General features: G+C 47.7%; 1 protein-coding gene across 1 annotated transcript; it reads right to left on the minus strand.

Annotated features, from left to right (window-relative positions):
• Positions 1-3,910: 3,910 nt before the first annotated feature.
• Positions 3,911-9,292, minus strand: LOC135622665 (4-coumarate--CoA ligase 1-like). Its single transcript, XM_065124695.1, has 5 exons — positions 7,976-9,292; positions 6,954-7,152; positions 4,760-4,973; positions 4,579-4,681; positions 3,911-4,297 (listed from the first exon to the last, which is right to left on the minus strand). Exons 1-5 carry the CDS (start codon positions 8,972-8,974, stop codon positions 4,166-4,168), a joined length of 1,647 nt encoding a protein of 548 aa, XP_064980767.1. The 5' UTR covers positions 8,975-9,292; the 3' UTR covers positions 3,911-4,165.
• Between the last annotated feature and the right edge of the window lie 1,641 nt (positions 9,293-10,933).

Genomic DNA, 10,933 nt, shown 5'->3' on the forward strand with positions numbered 1-10,933 from the left:
AAATTAAATACAAATTTAAATTGGATTTCGATCCCCATTTTGCACCTTTAAAGTTTCACTCCAAAACTAAACAAAGTTTCAGTGTAAAAGACATTCTATTTAACCATCCTGAACTTTAACAAAATTGATTTTCATAAACATGGTTAGTGAGAAATCTTTTTTTTTCTTTCTTTTTTTATCAAAATTGAATACATGAACATAGTGTTGAATTTAAGACTAGGTGGGATAAATAAATACTACTATTAAAAATATATAAAAAAACAAAATCTTAAAACAGAAAACAAATTTAACAATCATTCATCTCCAACAATCAAATATCTTAGTGACATGTTATTTAGTAGTGAACTAAAAGTTCATTCGGTAAACAACATTTAACTCCTTTAAAATATTACTATTCTTTTTCACATTTTTAAAATACACAAATTAAACTTAATAAAATATTTTTAAAGCACATTATGTTTTAAAAAAATACATAACAAATAATATCTTTTAGATTTAAATTTAAGATACTGTATGTCAAAAACATGTAATAATCTTCAATTATACAACAATACTAAAAATACAACAATATTCCTGAATTCAACAGGCATATATGGATAATACACAAACTATGATTAAAAGAACTTGAAAATTTTGACACTCAAATCGGCAACGAGATGGTTGAGCAAATGAATCATGCGACGGGGTATCGATCAGCGTTGCCCTGAGTTAAATGTGGAGGTAGGCCGGGCTCTCGCGACGGGGTGTTGATCAGCGTTCTCGGTCCGAGCACCATTTGTGTTGAGCAGCATCTCTCCGCCTCCAGGCTGGTTGGCAGTTCGCTGGATGGCAATTCCCAGGTTGAGACGCTCGTGGCTCGAGAATGATCGCTTTCCCACAAAACTGACCTTCATCGGGTGATTCCCGGCTTTGGCTCCTCTGACGAACAAGTCGGTGGTTGTTTTTCTCTTCTTTTTGTGTCCTCTCCCTTGGTCGAATGCCGGCTATGGGCTTTTATATTATTGTATGAGGGTCGGTCGCACGCGGGTTTGGCGTGGTGGTTGATCCTCGAGGGATGGGCGGTACTTCTGTGCGGCCACCGTCCCGAGATGCGCAGGACGATGCCAGACGGCACCATCCCGAGCTTCCGGGACGGGACATGTCAAACAGCGCTTCGGTACGGATTTTGACTTAGCAAGTGGGGGTGCTCCCCTTGCTAACTCGGCTATAGCGCGACGTGGCATCGGTTGTGACGTGTCTTGGACCCAAAATATACCTTATCACTCCTCCCCCCTCCTCCCCCCCCCCCCCCCCTATCTTGCTGTGGGGTCCATGAGGGGGCAAGAGGCATGCCTGGGTCGGAATGCCACGGTTGTGTTGATTGCTTGCAAGGGGAAGCTGGATTGGCTTGTCCTGGGGCAGTTTAGGGAGCGGGATCCTGTGGGCCGAGGGATTGTGCTCGGGCTTAGGTTTGGGGCCGGTGAGTCGTAAGTCAGGAACCGAGCTGGAGCGACTTGGTAGGAGATTAGTGAGTCACAAGTCGATGATCAAGCTGGAGTGATTCGGTTAGAGATTTGGCGAGTTGCAAGTCGAGGATCGAGCTGGAGTGACTTGGTAGGAGGTTGGCGAATCTTATGTTAGGGATTGAGCTGGAGCGACTCGGTTAGAGATTTGGCGAGTCGCAAGTCGAGGATCGAGCTGGAGCGACTCGGTTAGAGATTGTGCCTGTGGGCCGAGTGACTGACCTCGGACCCAAGTTTTGGTGCCGGCGGGTCGCAAGTCGGGAACTGATCTGGTGCGACCCGGGCGAGAGATTTTGGTGAGTCGCAAGTCGAGGATCGAGTTGGAGCGACTCGGTTAAAGACTGTGTTTGTGGGCCGAGTGACTGACCTCGGACTCAGGTTTTGGTGCCTGTGGGTCGCAAGTCGGGAATCGATTTGGAGAGACCTATGTGAGAGATTTGGCGAGTCGCAAGTCGAGGATCGAGCTGGAGCGACTCGATAGGAGGTTGGTGAATCGCAAGTCGGGGATTGAGCTGGAGTGACTCAGTTAGAGATTTGGCGAGTCGCAAGTCAAGGATCAAGCTGGAGTGACTCTATTAGAGACTGTGCCTGTGGGCCGAGTGATTGACCTTGGACCTCGGTTTTGGTGCCGGCGGGTCATAAGTCGGGAACCGATCTGGAGCGACCCAGGCGAGAGATTTAGCGAGTCACAAGTCAAGGATCGAGCTAGAGCGACTCGGTTAAAGACTCCTTGTGGGCCGAGTAATTGATCTCGGGCTCAGGTTTTGGTGCCGGCGGGTCGCAAGTCGGGAACCGATCTGGAGCGACCCGGGCAGGGATTTGGACCTGTGGGTCGAGTAACTGATCTCGGGCTCAGGTTTTGGTGCCGACGGGGTCGCAAGTCGGGAACCGATCTGGAGCAACTCGGGGGAGAGATTTGGCGAGTTGCAAGTCGAGGATCGAGTTGGAGCGACTCGGTTAAAGACTGCCTGTGGGCCAAGTAACTGATCTCGGGCTCAGGTTTTGGTGCCGGTGGGTCGCAAGTCAAGCACCGATCTGTAGTGACACGGGCAAGAGATTTGGCGAGTCGCAAGTCGAGGATTAAGTTGGAGCGACTCGATTAAAGACTACCTGTAGGCCGAGTAACTGATCTCGGGCTCAGGTTTTGGCGTCGGCGGGTCGCAAGTCAGGAACCGATCTGGAGCGACCTGGGTGAGAGATTTGGTGAGTCGCAAGTTGAGGATCGAGTTGGAGCGACTCGGTTAAAGATTGCTTGTGGGCCGAGTAACTGATCTCGGGCTCAGGTTTTGGTGCATGCGGGTCGCAAGTCGGGAACCGATCTGGTGCGACCCGGCCAAGAGATTTGGCGAGTCGCAAGTCGAGGATCGAGCTAGAGCGACTTGGTTAAAGACTGCCTATGGGCCGAGTAACTGATCTCGGGCTTAGGTTTTGGTGCCGGCAGGTTGCAAGTCGGGAACCGATTTGGAATGACCCGGGTAAGGATTTAGACTTGTGGGCCGAGTAATTGATCTCAGGCTCAGGTTTTGTTGCTGGCCGTGTTGCAAGTCAGGAACCGTTCTGGAGCGATCCGGGCGAGAGATTTGGTGAGTCGTAAGTCGAGGATCGAGCTAGAGCGACTCGGTTAAAGACTACTTGTGGGCCGAGTAACTGATCTCGGGCTTAGGTTTTGGTGCCGACGGGTCACAAGTCGGGAACCAATCTGGAGCGACCCGGGCAAGAGATTTGGCGAGTTGCAAGTCGAGGATCGAGTTGGAGCGACTCGGTTAAAGACTGCTAGTTGGAGTAAAGGTCATTTTTGCAGGAAAGCAATCATCATCGAGCCACGAGCATCTCAACCCGGGAATTGCCATCCAGCGAACAAAGACGAACTGCCAACCAGCCTGGAGGCAGAGACACGCCGCTCAAACAGACAATGCTCGGACCAAAAACACTGATCAACATCCCATCGTGAGGGCCCGACCTAACTCTGCATTCAACTCAGCCGTCAGAAGCAAATGTCAGTTCAACGAAAAAGACTGTGCTGTTCTTGAGATGGATCATCGGTGAAGTTCGTCGAGAATCCTAGAACTATTTCAAGCATAGGCAAATTGGAGGTGTCACGAGGAATAAAGAGCACGAGAGGGAACTGAAAAGATCACCTGATGATCGTGGAAGCGAAGGAGAAGGCGGCGAGCAAGAGGAGAGCAGCGGCCGGTACTATGTATGAGAGGGGGTAGGTACCGAGCCAGAGCGAACTTTCGGCGCTTCTTTGAATTCGACCGACTTGCCCGCACCAGATTAAACCGCCTAGCTCGGTGTAACGCATTATTTGCTCAGGTGAACTCGGCCATAAGTTTATGCACGTTAAATACAGATTATTGTATTGAGCAGAGGGAACTAATAAGTGTTAAATCGTGCTACAAATGAGATGTGGGAAATACGACAAATTAGTATTGCTTTCCACATACATTGAGAAGTGCGTCTGTGACCTCTCGACAAACACGTCTTATCTTACAATAACATCACAAACTCAATCTCACGAATTTAAAACAAATAAACATATAATTTGTATTGGGATGATTTAAAACCAAATGACCCTAATAAGCCACGTCCTGAAAGAATTTCCAGCCGTCTTCTCTCGTACGAGAGTTACAAGGAGAGTATAACGGACGGTCTGATGACGATCACGGAAATGGGCCGATAGGAAATCGAGCGGCTAATTTTGCTCTTAGATCCTTTCTCAAGATTTTGCCGGATGGTGACTTGGGAATAGCTTCCGTGAAGAATACCTTATTAATCCTCTTGTAGAACACCACCTAAAAAAGATTAAAAATTCAGAAACACAAAATATAAGCCGTCTCAAGCAAAGTTATATTGGTATTAGCCTTTTCTAATCTCCCATGCTAGCACATTAGTTCTTCGACTAATTGTAAGTTCACTTCGTCGATAAAATGAAAGAACAAACGTGTCAACTAGTCTAGAACTCTTGTGGATTTCTGGATTACCTGTTCTCGTGTATATAATAACTAATGCAATCTGACAAACAGAAGATTGACTAATGCTTGGTAATAGAAGTCATTGATTCTCGAAAATTCACCTCTTTTGAGATGTATTGCTTGATCTCATCCTCGGAAATCTTGGAGCCATTCGACCTCACAACAAACGCAACGGGAACTTCCCCAGCTGCTTCATCTTTCATCCTGCAAAAAATTGTAGTGGAAGATAATTATTTAAGGTAAATTCCATTATAGTGATGTTTGAGTTGCAGTAATACTTACGGGACAACAGCAGCATCAGCGATGTTAGGGTGGGCAATAAGCAGAGCTTCAAGCTCAGCCGGGGCCACCTGGAAGCCTTTGTACTTGATAATCTCCTTGAGCCTGTCGACGATGAAGACCTCGTCGTCGTCGTCCACATAACCGATGTCTCCGGTGTGTAGCCAACCGTCCTTGTCGATGGTGTTCTTTGTCGCCTCTGGATCATTGATGTATCCTGCATGATTAAAACGCAGTCCCGATGAGTGACCCACAGGTGAAGCATCACTCTCCGTAGTATTAATGATGGAGAAAATTAAACATCGTCTCCAGTAAAAATACAAAGGTTCCAAGTGCCCTAATTGAAGGAGCTCTCTTCCAAGAGCATTAAAGAAGAAGCCAAACAGGAGCTTCTAATGACTGATTGATTACGACGTTCTACCAAAGGAAAACTGTCTGCGAAAGAAAGGAGAAGAAATTATTTGTCCATATCACAGAATATAGTCATGAACCAAATAGTTATTTGTCCATATCAAAGCTTAGCACACCAGAGATGTGTGCAATTGCAGTTCGAACGTCATGTCACAAACAACACCTATATGTTCCCGGGAACCATGCCGTCGGTGTACTTACTCTAGTTTCTTACATGGTGATTACCCAAGCAGCACGAATCTCATGGTATATATATCTCGTGAATTTTATCTTGAGTGAAATAATAAGTAGGAGACTAGAAAATCCTACAGAAATATCACAATAATGCAAGATTCATTCGGATTTTATTGAAAGCTCTTAAGGTCCATAGATGATAGTCCTAAAAAGAAGGGTAAGCTTGCTATACAAAAGTCCTATAAACAATATTGCACATGATATTTTTATTCCAGGAATAACAACAATTAGTGGTAAGCTCAATAAGCAAACTAGATAGGCTCATCAATTTCTCAATGACAAAAAATAATAATAAAAAAACCTTTTGTCATAAAGATCACAAACATACTAATATTGATACTAATTTTGACTAACAGTGCAGCAATCACACATAATAAATACATAATTGGGAACATGGGGAACTGCCTCAGGTAGTGTATATATATTAATGGCCACTTTGCCAAATAGGAGCCATCAAAGGACTGTGCCTCATAATTGGATCCATCTCGCTTGTGATTCACATAATGCTATTTTCTAATCTAGCAAATTTAACAAGCCCAAGTAGACAAAGCTTTCGATTATTTAACCTTGCTAGCGAGCCACTAGCCTAAGAAGCTGTCCAGCGTCACATGAAGGGCTAAATTGTAAATCCATCTGGCAACATGTGGCCAACTCCTCCTACTCGATTATAGCTGTCCACCAAAATTGATGGATCCATTGATCAGACTGTTGAGCCCGGATTTGACAGCAATGGCGGACCAGAAAAAGACTGTCTGTCATGAACAGCTTCGATGCAGCAAAACCCCATACCAGAACAAAATATTTACTCTCGATCCTTCAGTTTTTGACTTTTTGTTCATTGAGTTCCATCCCACATTGCTTGTTCAGATCCGCAGAATGATTTGGTCAGATGGACCATTTTTTTTTTTTTCTTTTAGCTGGGTGTGGCCATAAACAATTAATTAATTGACTAGCTCATCCCCTCACCTTCTATTGGTGCGGGGTGAGTGGAGGATGACTGACTCCGGGACAACATGTTGGTTTGGTTGAGTTGGGCGACTGTGCATCGAGTTGGGACCCTCTAATTGCCACACCTATGTGGGGAATCACCTTCTATGTGTATGAACAGGAACAGGAACAGGAACAGGCGGAGTCAACGTCGTAGCCATCCAAGAAGCTAAAAGGATCCTAATTCTGGTCGGCCTTCTAAGAAACACATTTCTTGTGATAATAATTTTGGTGGAACAACCAGGTGCCAGCCGAAGTACCAAGTCCAGTCTACCATTTCTTGTGATTATTCATCGTTTACCTCATTGTGCAATCCTAAGAGTCGTATCTCTTACTCCCTCCCTGGACATCAACCTGCAATCGATTTCTACTTTCTGAGGTTTGCTCTGGGTGTGGACCATCTACCTAGTTCATAGGGTTCCATCCCACCTTTCCCCATTAGCAACTTGTGTAATGATACCTATTTGATGTGTGCCGTAATGAATGTGCGAGTTGTGCGGCCGATTCAAACCAATCATCACACGATTGCATGTAAAAGGTGGTAGCGAGGAAGCTGTCAACTCACCTTTCATGATTTGGGCTCCTCTGATGCAGATCTCGCCGCGCTGGTTCGGGCCCAACGATGCGCCGGTCTCGGGGTCGACGATCTTCATCTCGGCGTTCCTGACTACGGAACCGCACGCGCCGGACTTCACCTCGAACGGCTCCTTGGCGAATGCTAGGCACATCGATAGCACCGGCCCGGCCTCCGTCATCCCGTACCCCTGCAAGGTACGGAGCAGGTCCAACGTGTTAGTTCCTCATCACCATCCACATGCTGCCTATGGAAGCTTGGATGAAAAAGTCGAACACGAAAAACTAATGGTAATTCGAGAAGAAACAAAGGAGAAGAAGAAGAAGAAGAAGAAGAAGAAACAAGTTTCATGAAATTCGAGAAGCGAGATATCTGACCTGGAGGGACCAAACCGTAATTTTCTTGTCCTTCTAGCGACACTCTATATTGGTAAACGAGTGGGGAAATTAATTTTGGGAATGCCAGGAACGACTTGCACACGGTAAACATATGAAAATGCAACTGACTCGTACTACTACTATCCGATCCATTGGACCGTTTGATTCCGGCGTCGAGGCGGGCGGGGTTTGCGGATGGAAAATAAGATGAGAGGAATATGGCTCGATCCAAAAGGCAGACCGACGAACAGCGATACGCTGCATCGATGGCAACGAATACATGGATTATGCTTAAACTGTGCAGTGATGTACCATCGTTTCAGATGTCATGGTTGTCATTATAGGCACGGTGACTAGATGGCAAATAGCAACACATGATAACAGATGTTGACGTGACTCCTCCCTATCGAGTGTCTTCTAGCGAGACAGGAAATTAGGAACAAGTTTGGTGATAAAAGCGAAGGGTGGAGGAGACTTCATTCATGGGGAAGGCATCCGAATGACTTTGGCCGTTAGACTTTTCGATACAACAGCCAAGCAGCACACCGGTGGCAGGAGTAGAACGAGAGAGCAACAAAGGCACTCGGTCGAAAAGAAACAAAAGAAACCGATGCTATGTGTGGTCTCGAGACGCACCTGGCCCAGCTGGGCATTGGGAAGTTTGGCCATGAACTTGTCCTCGAGTTCCTTCCCCATGGGCGCCGCCCCGGACATGACCATCCGTATCGACGACAGGTCGTAGCCGTCGACCAGCGGGCTCTTCACGAACTCCAGCACGATGGGCGGCACGAAAGGCGCGATCGTCACCTGGTACCTCTGCACCAGCTCCAGCAACGGTCCGACATCGAACCGCCGCATGATCAGGATCGTGGCCCCGACCCGCAGCCCGCACAGGAGTACCGAGTTGAGGGAATAGATGTGGAAAAGCGGCAGCACGCACAGCAGCACGTCGTCCTCGTGCAAGTAGAGGTTGGGATTGTCGCCGTCCACCTGCTGGGCCACGCTCGTGATCAGGCTCCGGTGCGTCAGCATCACGCCCTTGGGCAGCCCGGTGGTGCCCGACGAGTACGGCAGCGCCACCACGTCGTCCGGGTCAAACTCGACAGCCGGCAGCGCGCCTGCGTCCGTCCTCATGAGGTCGGCGAAGGAGCGGCAGCCCTCCGGCGCGGGGCCGTCTCCCACGGTAACGATGGTGACGCCGCGCTCCCGGGCAAACTCCCGGATCTTGTCCACGTAGCACGACTCGGTGATGATCAGGCGGGCGCCGGAGCCGACCGCCTGCTTGTGGATCTCGCCGGGGGTGTAAAAGGGGTTGGCGGTGGTGGCGACGGCCCCCCCGTAGGAGGCGGCGAGGAAGGCGATGACGAACTCAGGGGAGTTGCGGAGGAGGATCATGAACACGTCCCCCCGCCTAATGCCGACGCCGTGGAGTCCCGCGGCGAACCGGCGGGCGGCGGCGTCGACCTCGGCGTAGGTTAGCACGGCGCCGGTGGCGCCGTCGATGACGCAGGGGCGGTGGGCGAACTGGGCAATCCGCTCGAAGCAGTAGGTATGTAGGGGGATGTCGTTGATGATCTCGATGTCGGGAAGCTTGGAACGGAAAATGATATCCTCCGGTGGCGCAATCGAACCCATCCCGACGGCGACGGAGCGGAGATAGATGAGAAGACAACACAATGCAAGAAAAGAGAAGAAAGAGCAAAGCACAGAGAAGAGACGAGAGAAGAACTCTAATTGAAGTTCTTTTGCTCCCTTTTCTGGTTTCTCTTCTCTGTCCCGAGGAAAAGGAAAAGGGGCGGCGAAGAGGAGGCAATAATATACCGGTGGAGTGGAAGGGAGTTGGGAGTTGGTGAGGACGTGGTCGGGATTAAGAATGAGCTGCGGAGGTGAGATGGGTAAGCAAATGGTTCTGAGATGGGTGCAGAGTTGGGGGAGCAAACGGTTGACTCGCACTGCATAGCTTCAGCCAGTCTGATGACGACACGTCCGCGCGTTCCGCGGTGCGGCTAGGGCAGGACCGCTTCTCGACCGGGTCTCACCTAATAACTCGACTTGGCGAACCGGCAAAACTGGTGTGACCTCCCGAGGGGGCCGCGTCATCGGGCCATGGCGACGTGGCGCTTTGTTTTCGGTGGGCCGGAGCGATCCGAACCGTTGGCTAGGGATCGCGAGCGGCAAGGACACGCGAAGGAGAAGGTGACGTGGGATCCGAACCTGCGGGTCTTACCGACCATGGAGATGCCGAGGATCGAACCAGAGCCGTCGAGCAGAGATCGGAGGGGTCGGATAGTGTAGGGTGGTTTCGTCGACTCGTCCTCACAGTGTGCTATCATTGGCCGTCTCCATCGATGATTTTTCTTAAATAAACAAAAAAGAAAAAAGTTATTCACATGATTGCGGGTGGAAGCAACGTTCACGTCCTAACTTAATAGAATATTCCACACGGTTTAGCGGTGAGAAGAAAGGTCATATTCCGAAGAATTGGCCTAACTAAATAGAAAAATGTGAGCCTGAGAATGACATGGTCCGTATTTGATGTGGACCAAAGATGGACTTGGTAATTACCTGTAGCAAAAGTAAACGACGCAAAACCAGGTGTTCCGATCAACAGGCGGAGGTAGTCGCTCTCTAGACCCAATACCGCGTATGAAGCCGAGAGAAGGTCGTTAATACGAAAGGTTTGGTTGGAAGTAGTCTTCGGAGACGAGACTTGTTGTTCCGTGTTCAATCTTCTCCGGGAAATGGCTGAAGCATCAGAAGCTCACTGGGCTGTCTATATTTCTAATCCATCCTTATCAACTACAACTGTGTCAGAGAGAGAGAGAGAGAGAGAGAGAGAGAGAGAAAAAGGGTCCAACTTCTGTCGTTTCTCGTGGCCTCTTGTGATCGTTCGGCCTTTTGATAGAAATTAGCTGTTGGATTGACTTTGTCATTTCTTTATGTTCCCATAATAATTGCTTGAATAAAAAGCAACTTTTGGTCCAATTTATCCCCACAGCAATGGGTTGCATTTCCAACCACCAAACCGACCGATTACTATTGCTTGAAAAATCTGATGATGAGCATTAACAAATTAGTTATATAAAGATGATTTACAAGAGAATAATAGAAAAAAGGCACTTCAAATAATATTCTAATATTAATATTAATTAAAAAAATAAATTAAATACTAAATCATGATTTTAACATGGTTAGAGCCCCCCCTTAAATTGAGTTGTCATTATCGGAGCCGAGTAGTTCTAAAATGCTGCCATCGATCTCATATAATTAATTTAGTATTTAATATTTAACGACTGGTAAACTCCATCGTGCAATAAAATTAATTATCAAGCCTTCGGCAAAGAATGGATCTGAGGAAAAAACAATGCATTAAGAACGATTTGAATAGCATGCACATCATTGGCTCACTCCCACGACTAAATCAACCCTTCCAGATCGAAATCGACCCTTATGGCGTAGAAGAAATACTTGGGAACCATTGACCTCTGACACATTGACTTGTAGCGTAAATGATGAGAGATCGATCATGTTCATGCGAGATGCTGTCGACTGAGCATACGTTGCCACGCTGTGAGTTGAGTTACGTGACAAAAT

The sequence above is a fragment of the Musa acuminata genome, chromosome BXJ1-3, assembly GCF_036884655.1.
Source record: "Musa acuminata AAA Group cultivar baxijiao chromosome BXJ1-3, Cavendish_Baxijiao_AAA, whole genome shotgun sequence".
In the NCBI taxonomy this organism is placed as follows: Eukaryota; Viridiplantae; Streptophyta; class Magnoliopsida; order Zingiberales; family Musaceae; genus Musa; species Musa acuminata.